The sequence below is a fragment of the Rutilus rutilus genome, assembly GCF_951802725.1.
Source record: "Rutilus rutilus genome assembly, chromosome: 6".
Taxonomy (NCBI): Eukaryota; Metazoa; Chordata; class Actinopteri; order Cypriniformes; family Leuciscidae; genus Rutilus; species Rutilus rutilus.
In genome coordinates, this window is record NC_140214.1 from 11,657,475 (window position 1) to 11,675,445 (window position 17,971).

A 17,971-nucleotide genomic window follows, 5' to 3' on the forward strand; every position below is an offset into this window, starting at 1 on the left:
CGTGTGTGCAATGAACAGAGAGAGAGGGTAAGAAGGAAGGAAATTTAATTAATTTTTCTCATAAATTCAAAACCTTTATTCTAATTTCAAGGCCTTTTCCGGGTTGGCCTAGAAAACGTCACGACCGAACAGCGTTTTTCCGCTTCTGCCTATCCGAGAGTTATATAAGTCAGCAGCAGCGAGAGGAAACAGGAATAGCGGAAGAGAGGAAGTGAGGAAAACGCATACTGTCTATGGGAAAACGGCGCTCTGTTGTTTATGTCTTTCCAATGTGACCGGTGGCCAGAGATCAGGGCAATCAAATACTATAAATATACCGTTTTTTTTTTTTTTACATTTGATTATTTTCAATATATGAACAGATCCAAATATCAGATGACATATTTATTCCCTTTCCCCAATGAAACGAGAACAGTACATTTTCTGTTGAGATTATTAGTTCGCTATAGAGTTTGCATCAGCTAATACCTTAGATTCAAGGTAAATAAACACACTTTAAGTCACGTTATTAACATGTCTGATATCGGTGTGATCTGATCAAATGGTTCTTTTGTGGAGTGGAAGAACAGATGTATTCAGATTCAGATTCAGAGTCGTGCCAACCGAGGATTAAACTTCAGAGTTTCAGCACCAGGAGTTCTACAGAGAGGTGTGTGTGATTGCACTTTGTCTCTCGGTGTGTAATATGTATGCATGCATCAGAGGTTATGCATGGTTCCTATAGAAATAGTTTGTAAGGCTGGTTCATAAGTATTTGCACACCCATGCATTCCTTACCTAAAGATGTTTCAATGTCATTGAATTAGATTCAATGAAATTCTACCCAGTATAAATCTATTATGGATTTGCAGTCATAACACCAACTATATGATCTAAACTTTGCATTTTATATGCATTTCTTTATTTAATTGTTTACTTGCTTATTGTGTTTAATTTCTTTTTTCATGGTTAATAATAATTGTATTTTCTTGTATCTACTTTCATATCATGTGTATACAATATGCCTTCTGTAAAGCATTTTGTAAACAATGTTATAAATAAAGCTTTACTTACTGTTACTATAGTTATTTTTTATAGATATTGTAGTAACACTTTACTGTAATGTTCCATTTGTTAACATTAGTTAACTTGAACTTACAATAGAAAATACATATAAAGCATTTATTAATCTTAGTTAAAGTTTCATTTTCAACATTTACTAATAAGTCAGACTAAGTAAAATCAAAAGTTATATCTGTTAATATTATCTTATGCAGCTGAGCTAACAATGAACAGTACTTTTATTTACTAAGTAACATTGACAAAGTTGAATAAATACCGTAACAGATGTATTGCTCACTGTTAGTTGATGTTTGTTAATGCATTATCATAAACTCGTGGGACCTTATTGTAAATTGTTGCACATATTGTTTATGAATAATAAGCTATATGCATCTACAGGTGGCGCTGTTTATGTTTGATATGCTTTGCTTTTATATTTGGATGTATTCCAGATGGATGAGGTATTGGAGAAGTTTCTTGAAGATCAGAAGACGAAGATAGCAGAAGAGAAGGCCTGTCTGGAACAGGAGCCCCCTTACATGGAGATGAGGGTGAGAGTTGGTGATGGGGATAATGAAAGCATTTTTGATTGGTCATCATTGTAATGTCGTTTCATTTGTTTGATGCATCAGAGGCGGACAGGCCATGTTCTCCAGAAAGAGAACATCTCTCCATGCACAAGTCAGCAAGGTACAGCTCTGTCAATAAGGTTGTAATTTAATTTCTGTTATATACATACCTGGTTTTAAAGGTGTGTATGTGTAATTTCAACGTGTAGATGGATTGAGTCTGCCGCTCGGAGATGAATATGAGAGAAAGAAACACAAACTGCAAGAAGAGCTCAGGAAAGATTACAGGAAATACATGGCAGAGGTGAGACACACTTACAGTATACATACATGCACACTTGCGCCTTGTCCCAAATGTCTTCAACGAGGACCTTTAAGATCTTAAAACGTCAATATTCAAAGACAGTGAGTCTTTTTCAGAAATAATTGCATGGATAATTTCATATTTGTTCACACAGGAGAACTTCTCTTGAAACGTGTTTAAGCACATTCATTTATTCTGAACCTCGTTCTAATATTAATAGATTTGGAGTATTCTAAATGAGCAGCTGCATGTTTGAGGTTAGTCAGTTGTATAAAACATGCCCAAACCATTTCCATATAAGGGCTTTCTGCACTTTCCTTTCCAGCCTTTCGTCACTCTCAGCAAACATATGACGCTCTCTAAATATGCGCTCCTGTCTGAGAGCACACGCAGAAAGATCCTCAAGCAATGCCAAGCGTGCCTCAAAATCAGAATACACATTGAACACCTTTTATACAGACCCAGATTATAGATGTCTCATTAGTTAGCTGTACATACACGCATCTGCATTGTTATTATACAGAGAAATCTCACAGCTCAAGCTGTAACATAGTTTTTTTTTTACTCCACTGTATATGATGGAATATATTTAAGATTAAATATCTTATCTATGTATACAATTTCATCTTAACACGATTATGAAGCCACATAAAGTAGGTGTGGTTTCAGTAGTTCCTACATTTTTTATAAATGTAGAATATTTAGTACAAATGTTATTGGTGAATCATGATTTGTTTGTAAAAACGCTTGTACGTAGATTTTACACACACATTTGTGTGCATGCACACTTAGTGAATGAGATCCAATCTTAATTTCTCACTGTCTATGTGTCTCTTGCAGAAAGATCACTGGGATGCTGGTGACGTTCACACAGTTCCAGAGAGAAGAAGAATACCCAGGGTACAGTACTGGATCCAAAGCCTGATTGTTTGTGTTTCCCTCCTTGTATATGCCTTATCAGTTTAGGGTTATGATCCAAAAAAGCTCTTTTAAGTTCAACTAATTACATTTAATATAAATTTAAACTATAACACATTTTCATTTTCATAAAAGTTTTAGAAAGCATTACATTCAGGTTCACACTTAATAGTCTTTTTAGGGATATTATTTCCACAATAAGTACATTTTTAATAAGTATGCTAATAGGCGGCTGCATATGTGGTATAAAAAAAACACCTAACCCTAAAAAAATTCTAACAAAAGGTTTCTCAGCTGTTTTTTGTAGTATTAGGTGTCCTTAATAACATACTAAAAGTTTACCAAAGTTTGACCACTAGAAAGGTGTATGGTAATTTTCAAGATGGCGTCCCTTAAAATATCCTAACTCCTTCATTATTTGATCTAGCCAAGTAATCTTGGTGTCTAACCCCATGTTTTCTGGGTCTATGAATCCATTGGACTTGTCTAAATTGCACTGACATGATTACATACTTATGGAATACATGATTTTGTGATATTACTGTAAGGTTTTATCTTTGGGGTGAACCAGAGATGTAAACGATTTAGCCTATGTCATGTTAACTCCTACTCAGTACGTGTTTTTGGACACATAACCTTTTTTTTTTTGCTAAAACACAGACTTGACATTCAATGTAAAAGTTAAAAGTAACTTAAATTGGAGTTGTATAACTTTGATCATAAACAACTTTGAATTAGCCCGAACAGAGGCCTGTGTGTGAACCCTCTAAAATGGTCACTTCTTTTTCACAAGGTACTGCACAGTTACTGTTCTGTGAGGTTGAGAGTTCCCTTCTAAATCTGTTGCTCTCCCCTATCGCTGAGATCAGTGCTGTCATGCAGGACACCTGACTATTCTGATACTCAGTAAAGCTAAATGTATTTTGATTTTATTTAACGCAATATTTCTCACATCTACTAAAAAGTACATGAAGTTTTTGTACATAAACGGTAAATACTGTGTACCCAACTCCCCATTGTCCGATCTTTCTGATATCTGTCTGCCCATAAGAAAAGCCTCATCATCTGTTACTGTATCATAAATTACCATGATATTACCATCGGATATTATTACTGTACCATGATTCTCCCAGAGTTCTGTTTTGTATGGGCAAGTCTCTCACTCACAAAAAGCTTGCTCGCTTTTTCAGACGGTCCGTGTGCGGAATGTGGCCACCCTTACAGAGGTGTGTGGTCTGGGATGGGGTGTGTGTAGCTCTGAGGAAGACTGCAGTGATGAAGAACTCATACTTTTACAAGGGAGACGACATCAGAAAGAGAGAGACACCAGGACAGCAAACAGGTGAGGAGAGGAAGAGATGTTTAGAATTGGTGACTCATTTCGTGTTCTCTATGGACTGATTTTTTTGTATATTATTTATTTTGATTGTATATATTAATGGTATTATCTTTATCTCTGTCTTTCTCATAAGAAGAGAAGAATTGTACACAGAGACAGGGCATCACACGAGCAAACTACAGCACAGAAACAGGTAAAAGACACATACACGGATTAAATGTCTTCTTTTACAGTATTGGCAAGCTGGCCGCTTTTATTTATTAGTATTTTGAATGGCAGAATGGTTTGGGCCCACATTTATCACTGCTCTTTCACTGTAGAATGTCGGCATCAGTTGCGACCCAAGCCAATGAAAGATCTGTATCTGGGGCCAGTCAGGACACAGTTTTCACCACTGGAATCCTAATAGGTAATTCAGTATTGCGATTCTGATTGGTTCGAGGTCCTTGTTACTGTTTTGATTGGCTCAATAATTGAAGAAGTGATACTTCATTCAATTGAGATTGATTCTGACTTGATTTTAAAGGGATAGTTCGCCCAAAAAATGAATCATCACTTACTTACTCATCCTCATGTCGTTCCCAAAACTGTTTGGTTTCTAATGTTCTCCAAATATCTTCTTTTGTGTTCCGCAGAAGATAGAAAGTCATACAGGTTTGGAACGACATGAATGTGAGTAAATGATGACAGAATTTTCATTTTTGAGTGAACTATCCCTTTATCTCACATTAACTGATGCTCAGGCTTCTGACATGGCTGAATTTGATTGACAGGTGCAACAGATCTGGAGTCCGCACTGAAGAGGAGAAAGGAGCATTATAGACGTGAACTACAAGAACAAATTGCAGAGAAACAGAGTCGCAGGAGGTGTGTGTTCATGCAAAATTGTCTTACTGGTGTATTTGGTTGATTGATGGATAAATCGCCCGAAAATTACAGTTCTGACATCGTTTACTCACCCTCATGATGTTACAAACCGGACTTCTTTCTTCATGGATCATAAAAGAGGCTGCATGTTTATGCAGCTTTCATGAACTACTTGTAATTCAACTGTTTTTAGGGAAAAGGAACTGGACCTGAGAGTTGCGAGAGTAACAGATGCTGAGAAAAAGGTAACAAGGTGTGTGTTTGTGAATGTGCACATATTTGGTGATGTTCTTGAGTTGATTTTCTGGTCTGTTCCTTTAAAGCAGCTCTATGTGAGTGAGGCGCCCGCATACAGAAAGCAACCTAGGGATGACATCTTCCACCTGGACACTGTCGAGCCTCCTGAGGGTCTTCTGCAATACAGGACAGACCCTCTGTCTCCATGGAGGTATGCATTGATATACACAAGTACAAAAACACATTCACACATGCTGTACTTTAAACTCACAAACATTTTTTCTTTCTACAGGATGCCGTTTATCCCCACTCACCTCCCATTCCTTGCAGATGCCTATAAGACTCCAAATAATGATTCTGAGAGTTTGCTGAGCCCCAGCAGAGCCTGTAAGACACACTTATGACCCAACAGACTACATTAAATATAAGTTTACTTGCAATGAAGATGAACATGGTTTTGTGCAGTAAATTATTGGCTGATGAGAGCATGAAACCATCAACATTAATGCATTTCAGTGTAAATTTTTAAGGACTTTTTGTTTACTTTGGTGCTGTAAACAATGTTGGCACTGTGTTGTGTATTCTGGATCCTGCAGCAAAACCAGTTGAATACATTCAGCATGAAAACCAGTTTTTAAACGCGTTCAGCATATGATTCCCACTGCTACATCATGAGTGTGTGTGTTTCCACAGATGGCCCAATAGCGGGAGTTTCTTTTCCAACATCATCAGGAGAGCCACACCCACTCAGTCCTCACAACGAGCACAGCAGAAGCACTCACAGACAGTAAGAGTGCAGCCGACACACACACTCACACAAATGCAATTTTCCAAACACATTTCTGATTGTAATTTGTGGTTGTTTAGAAGCAGGCATTAACACCAGGTAAAGTTGTCCAGCATCAGTCTGAGTGTTGGATCAGCTAACTTTCCAGCTTTCTGATTGTCCTGTTTCTGACAAATAGATATTTTTAAATAATTTCTTCCATCTATCATGTACTATAATGACACGTTTGCGTCGAGGTCCAAGTTGAAATGTCCTACTTCTGACATCAGTGAGTTCCAGTTAGTCAAATGTCATGCTCACGTTGACCACATGATGTCGCCATGACACAACGAGAGCATTTCATGTTTTTGTGTCAATTAAATGGCAAAAAAAGAAAATGCTGCCATTCGCTTTGACAGCTGACGAAAAAGCAATGATTAAAGTATCATTGTATAAGTATAATATCTAATGATAACGTTTTTTTTTTTACATTTGACGTAAGGTAGCTCTACACTATGCTCGTTGGAAGCAGGACATGTGACGTCAAATGTCTCGCTGAGGTCGGGGTTGATTAATCTGACCCAAGTTCACAGGTCGGATGTCCGACTTTGTGCGGCATTCCAGACGTCATTTACAAGTAGTCCATGAGCCAGGGCCCCAAATTTGGTCCATCGGTATCAACGGTGGGGCAAATGCTATCATTGTTTTTTGGCAAGGTATACACCCCTAGTATTAGAAAAATCACGTGACAACGGAAATTGTGAAAAAATGTGTGTTATTTCTGGTTTAAAGAAGTCATGTGACCTCTGTGTTTGTCGGACAGATTCAGTACTGGGCTTAAATGAAAGCCTAAAAGGTCCCCTTTTCAATGATACCAAGCACCATATTATAGAATATTGATAATATCCCTAGCATGAGCCTAAACCAGATATACACCAGATTTCAAAAACGGAATTTATTTTAGGGGGTTAGTAACTTCATGAGCTCAAAAAAGTGATTTCGCTACCACCGCTGCACTGCTATCGTGATTTTTCTAATACTAGGGGTGTATACCTTGCCAAAAAACAATGATAGCATTTGCCCACCCGTTGATACCGATGGACCCCCCTGGCTCATGGACTAAAGTAGGTGGTGGGAAAAATCTCAATTCCGAGTTGTCGGGAACGCAGCATTAGACACAAAAAATATCCAGTTTCTCCAGAGTCACTTTGTGACGTATTAAAAGAATTGACAATTACATTTCCAGCTGACAACAATGACAGGAAACCAATGGCAACAACTCTTCTACTTTCTTTATGAAGATCTTGTGTTAGAACCAGATGATACAAACAAATTAGGTACAAGTTAGTGGGCATAAAAACTGTTTGGTTACTAACATTCTTAAAAATATCTTCTTTTGTGTTTCACAACAGAAAGAAAGTTGTTTGGAATGACATCAGAAGGAGTAAATTATGACATCATTTTCTATTTTTGGGTGAACTATCACTATCAAAGGAGAGGTCATTAGTGCCACTGTTATCTCAACAACTTGTAACCTTAATTGAAAATCATTTACCATCAATTCAGACCAAACTCTCAGCCTGATTACCAAAAACTTGTTCTTTCTATGGTACTTTCTTCAGCCTTTTTTTTCCTCACCATCAAAGATACACTTTTAAACCAAATGCCTGTATGCAGACAGCTAATACACATTTTAATTTGAGGAGTATTTGCACTTTATTTGTGTGTTTCAGGATGTTTCTGGGTGAGAATGAAGGTGTGGGTTCAGGTCTTTCAGTGTTTCCTGCACATCAAGCGCAGAAGAAGAGACTCAGCTATAAAGAGGAGCTCAGACAGCAGGTGTGTGTCCTTATTGCATATTAAACAGTATGTCTTTATGACATAGTCAACAGTGGGTTTGTCTTTGTTAAAGGGATATTTCACCCAAAAAATTAAAATTCTGTCATCATTTACTCACCCTCAAGTTGTTCCAAACCTGTATGAATTTCTTTCTTCTGCTGAAGACAAAAGAAGTAACACTTTATTTTACAGTGTCCTTGTTACAGTACGTATGTTACATGTACTTACCATAGTATTAACAGTAAATTATGCATAATTACATCCCCTCAACCAAATCCTAATCCTACCCTCACCCTCCTAAGTAAGTACATGTAGTTGCTTAATATTACTCAGTACTTAAATCACTGTAAAAATGACACCTTAAAATAAAGTGGAACCCAAAAGAAGATATTTTGAAGAATGTCAGTAACCAGTCGATGGGCCCCATTGACTTCCATAGTATTTTTTTTTCCATACTATGGGGTCCATCAACTGTTTGGTTACCCATATTCTTTAAAATATCTTTTATGTTCAGCAGAAGAAAGAAATTCAAACAGGTTTGGAACAACTTGAGGGTGAGTAAATGATGACACAATTTTCATTTTTGAGTGAACTATCCCTTTAAATATGGTTTTGCATTTATCTGTTTAGTCTAACTCTCTACTTGGAAAAGTACAATAGAATGCTTCTTAATGAAGACTTCCAGCTTATTAGTTTGTTTATTTGTGTATGTGTGTGTGCCCCGTGGGTAGATAGAGGAGCGGGCCACACAGAGGAGGGTGGACAGAGAGGAGAAGAGAAGACTGGATGCAGAACTTGATGCTGATATGAGAGCATATGAACCCTGGGGAAGGGGTGGAGGTGGTGCACCACTCAGAGACAGCACTGGAAATCTAATCAGTATGACTTATTTACTATGACTTAGATCTCCAGCTAATCTGTTAGTAATGGAATTTTTGGCAATAGAAATGATGTGTGTGTGTGTGTGTGTGTGTGTGTGTGTGTGTGTGTGTGTGTGTGTGTGTGTGTGTGTGTGTGTGTGTGTGTGTGTGTGTGTGTGTGTGTGTGTGTGTGTGTGTGTAGCTGATCTGAAGCAGATGCACCTTTTGAATGCAGCAGCAGCACAAATACCGGAGAGGCCAGGTAACATGCTAGCACACATGTTTTAGTTCAAGTACAAACATGTATGATGTGTTTTTAGCGAATGTTTACATTCTCAACTAAGTTGTATGTGTTTGTATCTGAAGGTTTTGTTGAGACACACACTCCACAGTTTGCAAGAGGAAATGTGTTCAATCAGATGCTGTCACCCCAGCAACTGCAGGAGCAAGATCAGTACAAAGCGTACCTGAAACAGCAGGTACACACATGCACTGCTGTTCAAAAGTTTGGGGTCGCTAGGATTTTTTAAAGAAGAAATTAATACTTTCATCCAGTCAGGACACATGACATTATTTTGACATTTTATCAAACATTCTTTTTCACATAAATGCTTTTCTTTTGAAGTTTCTATTCATCAAAGAATCTTGAAAACAAATTCCACAAAAATATTAAGCAGCACAAATGTTTTCAATATTGATCATAATTAAGAATTGAGCACCAAATCAGCGTATTAGAATGATTTCTGAAGGATCATGTGACTCTGAGGACTGGAGTAAAGAAGCTGACAATTCAGCTTTGCATCACAGGAATAAGCTACATTTTAAAATACATAATTTTTTTAATTGCAATGATATTTCACAATATTACAGTTTTTTCAGTTTTGATCAAGTAAATGCAGCCTTGGTGAACATAAGAGACTTGTTTCAAAAACAAAATAAATCTTACCAACCCAAAATTGTGAATGGTAGTGTATATACATACAGACTCTTCACACTCATATTCATTCAATTCTAAAGTGTAATATTCAGGATTAAATTAGATATTGAATCACAGATTTTCAATGTGATTCAATTTTAAAACTTTTTGTGATTCAATTTTAAAACTTTTTAAAACAACTGTACCTGTAATTAAACACCATAAATATAATGATCTTTGTATGTTTTTTTTCCTTTATATGTCTGTGGCATTAGATGGAAGAGAAGCGAAGGAAGCAAGCGGAGGAGAGAGAGCGGATTAGGGCCGAGGAGGAGAGGGAGGAAAGACGACTGACAGAACAGAGAGAGAAAATCAGGAGAGAGTATGAAGAGGAGCAGGAGAGCAGGAACCGCAGAGAGATGGAGGTCAGACAGACGCATGCGCTCCTGCCTGTCGTATTTTTTAGGGATGCATCAGTCTCATAGCAGCTAAGAGTCAATTTCAGTATTAGTCAATATTGGATATTAAATTGTGCATGCTAATTTTTTCATGTTTTTTATATTTAGATTACCTTTTGTAATGCTCACTTAACGTTGATGTTTAAAATAACACTAATAATTTAATGACACAGATAAATGTGCAACTTAGCAATTCTCAAACTGAATGTCCATCTTCATTCTGTGTATTATAATGTTGTGATGCTTAAATTTGATGTAAATTAAACATGAATGATTTTAGTTTTTAGTGTTTAATTTGAATAAATTTAGATTAAATTATAGAACTTGTTTTAATGTTTATTATAGAATTTTTATATATATTTAATGACAAAAAATATCATAAAGTTTTGTGCCAATTTATACATGAAAAGTATGTTACGGGTGCGTAAAATACTACTTTTCAATGGACCTTGAACACTGAATTGTTTTGGTGTGTGGATTCCTCTGTTGGTTTTTCAATATAGATTTCATAACAAGAAAATGATTATCAACAGAATTTTTCAATATCAGTGGCCTAAAGCAATTATTCAAAATCTCCTAGTCGTGGTCTAATCTAAACAATTGATTAAATATGAATGATTTAACAGAGATGTGTTCACTTTAAATCACATTTTGCCATCATGTAAGTGCTTAAAGAAATGGCATCAAATGTTGTTGTCTCTCATTTTTCAGTGCATAAGCACTCCTAATGATCTTACACCGTCTCAGTGACCATCACCGCTGACTTTAAGCAAACTTATGATTTTTTTTGTAGCAAAAACTGAAGAATGAAGAACTTGTTCGTCTGGCGGAGGAGAGACGGAGGGATGCAGAGAAAAGGAAGAAAGAAGAAGAAAAAGAGAGAGCAGCTTTCCGAAAACAGGAACAACAAAAGAGACAAATACGGCTGCAAGAGGTGTGTCTCTGAGTGTGGATGTGAATTTACTTCAATGAGCTATAATTCACATAAGCTGTAAATATGTGTTTTAGCATAGATACAAATTTCTGTCGTGAAAATCTAGATGGCACAGGCGGATAGGTCCTTGACTCAATCTGCTGCAATCACATCATTCTCTATAGCGCACAGCCAATTGGTTCCTGCTGTATCAGTAGCCAATGAGCTCGTTGCTCAACCTTCAATTACTTCAAAAAGCAGTTGCAGCACACTTTCAGAAACCAGCTGTATAGATCTACTACGGGTAATTTAGATATGTTATATTGTACACCAGCAGCTTGTCTTACTTAGCAGCTCACAGCAGCGTGTTGTGTATGTATTGGCAGTAGCAAGTCCCTTACTTGCTCTGCAGCAGCTGCACCAGCAATAACCAACAGCAGCAGCAGCAGTGTAGCACATCATATCCATTACCATGCTAAACACTCAGAGAGTTGTCATGAATCAGTTTATTTACAGAATTATTATTTTTTGTGTGTGTGACTGTTTTGTCATCACTAACTCTGTTTTTTTATAGGTTCAGCGTGCGCCATCCCCTCCCATCCCTACCTTACAGAATAAACACCGCAACCCTTCAAACGCTACAGTAACAAACACTTCATTAAACTCAGACATTTACTTGAACAAACAAACATTGCAAAAACTCATGTTTACTTCTCACTCACTTGTTTCTGTATATTCTTCAGGATTTCTCTCCGTTTCAGGCTCCTACATCTCCAGAACACAGAAACCATCAGAGAACAGAGAGTAATATCACGACGAGAATGTTCTATTGACTTTTTATTTTATTTTAAGCTAATAATATTTGCTATACCCTAACCCTAAACCTGACCCTTACAGAAATCATATGTAAATTTTAGATTTGAATTAAAAAAATCATTTAGTCCAACGTCAAGCTGGTTATGAACCTTTTAATTTATTTGTTTGGTCTGCTTATAATAAATTAGCTAATACCATCCTTACAAGTCCTTTTTTGAGGGTTTACTGTATTTGTTTGTCTTCTCTTCAGAAGACAGAAGTGAGGTTGTTAATGAGCTGAGTGTGTTAAGAAGACGTCTACGCAGTGAACAACAGCGTCTGGAGGAACAGCTCTTGCAGACAGAGTGGGAGCCTCTCCCCTCCCCCTTCACTGACAGGTACAGTGTGTTGTTATTAGTGTTTTATCATTTTTGTTTAATATTTAAGTCTGACACTGAAGGAATGTGTTAATAATTTGCCACACTTGACCTGTTCGTCAACCTACTGTGAATGAATACAGCAGCAGGTCACTACAGTTGTGCTGTTTTAGAGGCTTAAGCATCAGCCTTTCCCAGTCATGGCTGGTTTGTGCTGGTTTTGACTGGTTCTACTAAATGAGCTGTTTTTTGTCTGTGATCTTTTAAACTAATGGTTTATAATTTTCCTGTCTAGAAGGAAAGATACTTAGGAAGTATGATGCATAAAATACGGCCAGTGGTTTCTAGGTTTGCATGAGTACAGAACTGATCTAAAAGAGATACACAAATAAAATATAACTAAAATGGCAGCTTAGCTGACAGAAGTAGGCTACATGTTTTTCAGACTTGTAGTTCATGTATTCTGGTCTTAGCCAAAGTAAGGTTTTAAATACGAATTGCTTTAAGTATCCAAAAGTATCATATTCACAAAATGTATATGACTTTAAACAAAAGTTCTGGTCCTGGATGCTGATTGGTTAGTATGGCTACATTAATACAATACGACGTTCCAGCCTAGTAAAACTCTTTAATACATTGTCACTGTGCAACACTTATAAATAACACATAAATAACACAACTCTTTCATAAATTATGTCTATAATATTTGTATTACTTTCATTATATTGCATTGCGTGTGTGTTTGTAGGCCCAGGGTGGATGTGTTTGACATGGCACGCATGCGTATGCCTGTTCGAGGCCCCTCCTCCCGTGGCACTGAGCCAATCAGCTCAAAGAAATCCTATGACATCATGTACAGGGGTAAGAATTGGCTGTTATACTAATATAAATCTGAGCTGAGGATTAAAATGACTAAAATAAATATTAATTTGAGTGTCTGTATGTGTATTTTGGTATTTCTTTCACTATAAAACAGGTCAAATCATACTAAAGTAATTTGTAGTTGGCTACAATTAAATATTGTGACTGAAATGAGAGCTCACTTTAATGTTTGGTTTTATGTAAATTCATCTTTCATGCAGAAACTAACACTTTTTTTTTTCCTATTTCTCAGATGCCTTTATGCCGCTTTCTAGAACACGGCAGTCTGTAAGTCTTCCTGTTTTATGAATGTAAGACATGCTTGTTATTTCCTGTGCTTGTTATTTCCGTTGTGTTCTGCGGTATCAGAAGCAGCTCAAGCAGCACATGTGATCATTAAGTCAAGTCAAGTCAAGTATATTTGTATAGCGCTTTTCACAATACAGATTGTATCAAAGCAGCTTCACAGTATTAAATTAAAATAATACAACAAGGTTTGTTTCTAGTGGAATTTATTGATTGATAAAATCAAATTAAATATCCCCAGAATATCCCCAACTGAGCAAGCCAAAGGCAACAGTGGCAAGGAACCGAAAAACTCCATCAAGTGACCTAATGGTGTCCTAAAACTCCATCAGGTGACCCAAAGGAGAAAAAAAAACCTTGGGAGAACCCAGGCTCAGTCGGGGGCCAGTTCTCCTTTGGCGTTTATTAACTAGAGGCCGGATTGTAATTTGAACTGTAAGATTAAAAATATTATATGAATGCCTGGCTGAAGAGATGCGACTTTAATCTAGTTTTAAACTGGGAGAGCGAGTCTGAGCAACGAACAGTATCAGGAAGGCTATTCCAGAGTTTTGGAGCTAAATGTGAAAATGCTCTCCCTCCTTTGGTGGTTCTGGATATCCTAGGTATGACCAAAAGCCTTGAATTTAGTGATCTTAAAGAGCGCGATGGATTATAGGGCGATAGAAGATCCGTTAAATAGACTGGAGCTAAGCCGTTTAGGGCTTTATAAGTCAGTAGCAATACCTTGTAATTAATACAGAACTTTATAGGTAACCAATGCAGTGATGATAAAATCGGTGTTATATGATCATATTTTCTTGATCTACAAAAGAACTCTAGCGGCGGCATTTTGGACTAACTGTAGCTTGTTTATTGAGGATGCAGGACAACCAGCTAATAAAGCTAATTAAGACTGAATGATGTTTAACATGGCAGTTCTGTTTTTCCTGTCACACAGAGGAACAGAGAACTTGAGGGGGGACGAGGATCTGTGCTTCTGTCAGAGAGTGAATTTATCGGTGGGATCACACACGTTTCTTTAATTGTTTAATAAGTATTAAAAAAAAGTTATTTTATTATATACAGTGGCCCCGAAATGTATTTATATACTTAGGGCACACTTAAAAATGTATGCATGTTTTTGCATTATATAAGAAAATATAAAAACAAATGTGTGTTAATATTTTTCTTTAAAATAAATGACTTTTCAAACATTTTACAATATGTTTTTGATAGTTAAATATCACTTTCTCATGCATATTCTTTTATTTTATTTTATTCATACTGTTGATTTATTATATAACATTAGATCAGAATGGAGTTGCTTTCCCGCTTCCTCCAGATGTTGAGAGGAAATCTCCTAAGCCATCTGCACGAGAACGACGCAGACTAGCAAACCTTCAGGTAATTCGCATCTAAACATGTGTATGTACAGTGACTTCAAATTCTTATAGACTAATTGCATGCATTTTATTGTCAGTTGTTTTTTCTTCATGTGTCAGTTGATTAATTATTACAGATATTATGGACAATTGTCTCACTGATGCTACAAAGAACTCAACTACATTTCACACAATTCATGATATGCAAATGTTAAAGTCCCACTGTAGTCAATAATTGTATCCCTTAAAACTCATCTTTGATAACCAAAATGATATATTTAAACAACAAAATTCCTCATGCCTTAAAATAACCACAGCCTTGCCTCATTTAGTATATGTGATTCTATGAATATGCAAATTAGCCCCACCTCCAGTCACTCACACCAGCTCAGAGATCCACTCATTGACGATCATACAGGAAGTTTGTGACGTCAGAAACACCAGCGATTTTAAACCGCGTTTTTGAGACTGTCTTTGGCAGTTTTAAAGAGAAAATACTCTGCAATGGTGTTGACTTATGAATTTGCACATGGTTTGTCTTAAAGCATATTAAAAACACCACATAGACATATAAACAACATTAAAAGCTTGATTTTCACCACAGGGTGTCTTTGGCATTATTTATGAACCATCATTTTTCTCAACTAACATCATCCGCATCTCTTGAAAATTATATACAAAAATATTGTTCACAATTTATATTTGCCTAGTTTTGCTTTTAAAAGTAGTGTTTGTTTATAAATACATTTGTTTGAGTACTGTTTTAATACTGATTGCATTCCAGGATGCACCTGATAGTAGAAAGTCTGATAGACCTGAAAGTCAGATGAGGGGCTGGTTAGTAAGCGAAAAACAGTATGTGACAAAAGAACAAGTATGTTCAAGTTCACAGTACTCATAAAAGAATAAATAAAAAATATCTGGATGACCTACTACTTCTGCCGAGATTCTGAAGTGTGCATATGGACGCTTTACTATCCCATAAGGCCACGGGAGAGGATTTGTGAATGACACTGGTACTGTAGGGCACAGGATAATGACAACATGGCGAATGTAGTATGCCCAGAATACATTCATACTACTGTAGTAAACATTTGAAGTGGTTACTCAAAATAAATACCTACTCGAGAGTGTGCGATTTTGGACGCAGCCAATGTCAGGAACTAACATAATTGGGTTTTGATTTTGTCACTACATAATTCCTAATCTTTTGTTTTGCATATGATTTACATATGATGACATCCATATAACTCTAAAATAAAGTGTATATGTGTTTAGGCTGCAGGAAAGCAGCCGGTGCAGCAGCAGTCCCTCAGTTTGAGGAAAATCAGAGACACAAACACTCTCAGGATGAAGAGACTACAAGCCTTCGGTCATCACAACACCACAGCAGGTGTGTGTTTGTCTCGGTGAATGTTCTGTGATTCTTTTAAGATCCAGAACTTATTTCTATGATGTGTTTAGGTGGCTGCTCTGATGATGATGATGAAGATGAAGCTGGTCGTCGCGATGAACGTTTTACCCTGACGTCTCCTGGCTGGCCCAGTTCCATTGATACAGCTACTGCAGAGCCCTGGATTCGAGCGGAGTCGTCAGACACTCTTAGGAGGCTGATGTCTGGCTCTGAACTCTAGACGGATGTAGGACGGACTATAACATACACGACTGCATATATAGGACATTTTATGTAATAAGATCTCTTGAGCAAATAAAAGACTGATCAACAGAATCTCTGAGATCAGCTGTTTGACTGCATAACAAAATCCCTTCTGTAAGCTGATTGGTGGATTCGTATCAAGTGAAGAGTTTTATTTTACAAAACAGAAGGAATGTAAATTCCTTTTAGAAGTAGTTTATAAATGGCAGCTTTTAAAAGTATATTTGTAATGAACCAAATCCTAAGTTTTTTTTTTTTTTTTTTTTACATCAGGATTCACCAGAATAAATAGCACTTATTGAAAGCACTGTATTCCTGATTGTTTGGAGGCTTAAGGCCTGTTCATACCAAGAACGATAGCTATAATAATAATAAAAAAAGAGTTTTGAAAATCGTAGATTTAAAGGAATAGTGGGGTTCTTACCACAACTATAATGTTAATGGCTCAGAGGAACAATATTGTTGGAAATTTTTTTTCAGCTGCTAAAAACATTGACAGCCAATCAGAATCCACCTAAATTTTAAAAAGCTTGCGCATTTAAAGTGGCAGCATGTGCTTATAATAAAAAGAACGTTATCTACTGCTGGTGTGGATGCTAATATACAACCCCATTTCCAGAAAACATGGGATATATGTTCCATCACAACATTTATTTCGAAGGGTCCATCTGTTGTATCCTTCATTGCCCACGAAACAAAGGGCGCATTTCCAGGCCGCATTAGAAGGAGCCTTTGAATTGGGACAGCCTTCGTCGAGCTGTGCGTGAACGCCTTCGAAGTGAACTGTTGCCATCCTGGAATATGGCCATGATGTGAAAGTTAAAATGATATGTGAAGTCCAAGAATGGCAACCCATACACGGAAGATGTCCACTGCATTTAACCCTTAAAGAGACTGCACAGATATTATGAATAGTGAACACACACACCCAGAGCAGTGGGCAGCCATTTTTGCTGTGGTGCCCGGGGAGCGATTGGGGGTTAGATGCCTTGCTCAAGGGAACCTCAGTCATTTCCTGCTGGTATTGAGAATCAAACCCGCAACCTTCGGGTTACCAGTATAACACTCTAACCATTAGGCTACAACTGCCTCGTCTCGACTCACTTCTGCCTTCACACGAATGTTCTCCGTCAGCTCTGTAACGTAGCTATATTAAGCTCTGTTCAGGAAGAATTACACTAATGCTATGAGAGTGTTTTCAATTCTTTTGTTACAGTGAATGTTTGTGTATGGAGGATGGAAGGATACTGCAGCTTTTCCAGTACCATGTTGTCAATGACCCCCAAGCTGTTGTACACTAGAGTGCTGCTGAGAAGAACAGCCAGACAGAAGATCCACGTACACACCACATCCTAGGTCTTTGATTCAATAGTGCTGCCAAGAGCAAAGCCTGTGACAAATGCACATATACATACATCATAGGTCTCATTTAAATGGTTTATTAAAATTTCAGATATATTTTATTAATAAAATAATATAGTATATTTATCAAATGAAGCTTGAGACTTTTTTGACAAGTGGCAACAATTGCTGCCCACTTTCATTTAGCCATTTGACATCGCCACACCCCAAAAGGCCTACAAG

At 37.1% G+C, this 17,971-nt stretch overlaps 1 protein-coding gene across 7 annotated transcripts; it reads left to right on the top strand.

The window, feature by feature from the left end:
• Positions 1–164: 164 nt before the first annotated feature.
• Positions 165–17,592, top strand: cspp1b (centrosome and spindle pole associated protein 1b). 7 transcript variants are annotated; one of them, XM_084410676.1, is made up of 29 exons: positions 165–480; positions 570–649; positions 1,494–1,592; positions 1,674–1,731; positions 1,820–1,914; positions 2,755–2,814; positions 4,023–4,174; positions 4,308–4,364; positions 4,492–4,580; positions 4,945–5,038; positions 5,232–5,283; positions 5,365–5,486; positions 5,568–5,662; positions 5,969–6,062; positions 7,775–7,880; positions 8,612–8,759; positions 8,943–9,002; positions 9,107–9,219; positions 9,932–10,081; positions 10,908–11,048; positions 11,602–11,670; positions 11,771–11,831; positions 12,094–12,220; positions 12,948–13,060; positions 13,314–13,348; positions 14,307–14,367; positions 14,658–14,752; positions 16,009–16,123; positions 16,195–17,592. In XM_084410676.1, the coding sequence occupies exons 3-29, from the start codon at positions 1,494–1,496 to the stop codon at positions 16,362–16,364; spliced, it is 2,631 nt and encodes an 876-aa protein (XP_084266802.1). In that variant the 5' UTR covers positions 165–480; positions 570–649; the 3' UTR covers positions 16,365–17,592. The 7 variants fall into 7 exon arrangements, with proteins under 7 accessions (XP_084266802.1, XP_084266796.1, XP_084266801.1 ...); XM_084410670.1 differs by having other exon boundaries at positions 166–480; positions 559–649; positions 4,305–4,364; positions 5,362–5,486; positions 16,195–17,591; XM_084410675.1 differs by having other exon boundaries at positions 166–480; positions 559–649; positions 4,305–4,364; positions 16,195–17,591.
• Positions 17,593–17,971: the final 379 nt, after the last annotated feature.

Coding starts and splice junctions, on each gene's coding strand:
- cspp1b (XM_084410670.1), top strand. CDS start 1,494: ATGGATGAGGTATTGGAGAAGTTTCTTGAAGATCAGAAGACGAAGATA. Junction 2,815..4,022: donor AGAGAAGAAGAATACCCAGG/GTACAGTACTGG, acceptor TCGCTTTTTCAG/ACGGTCCGTGTGCGGAATGT. Junction 6,063..7,774: donor AGCAGAAGCACTCACAGACA/GTAAGAGTGCAG, acceptor TGTGTGTTTCAG/GATGTTTCTGGGTGAGAATG.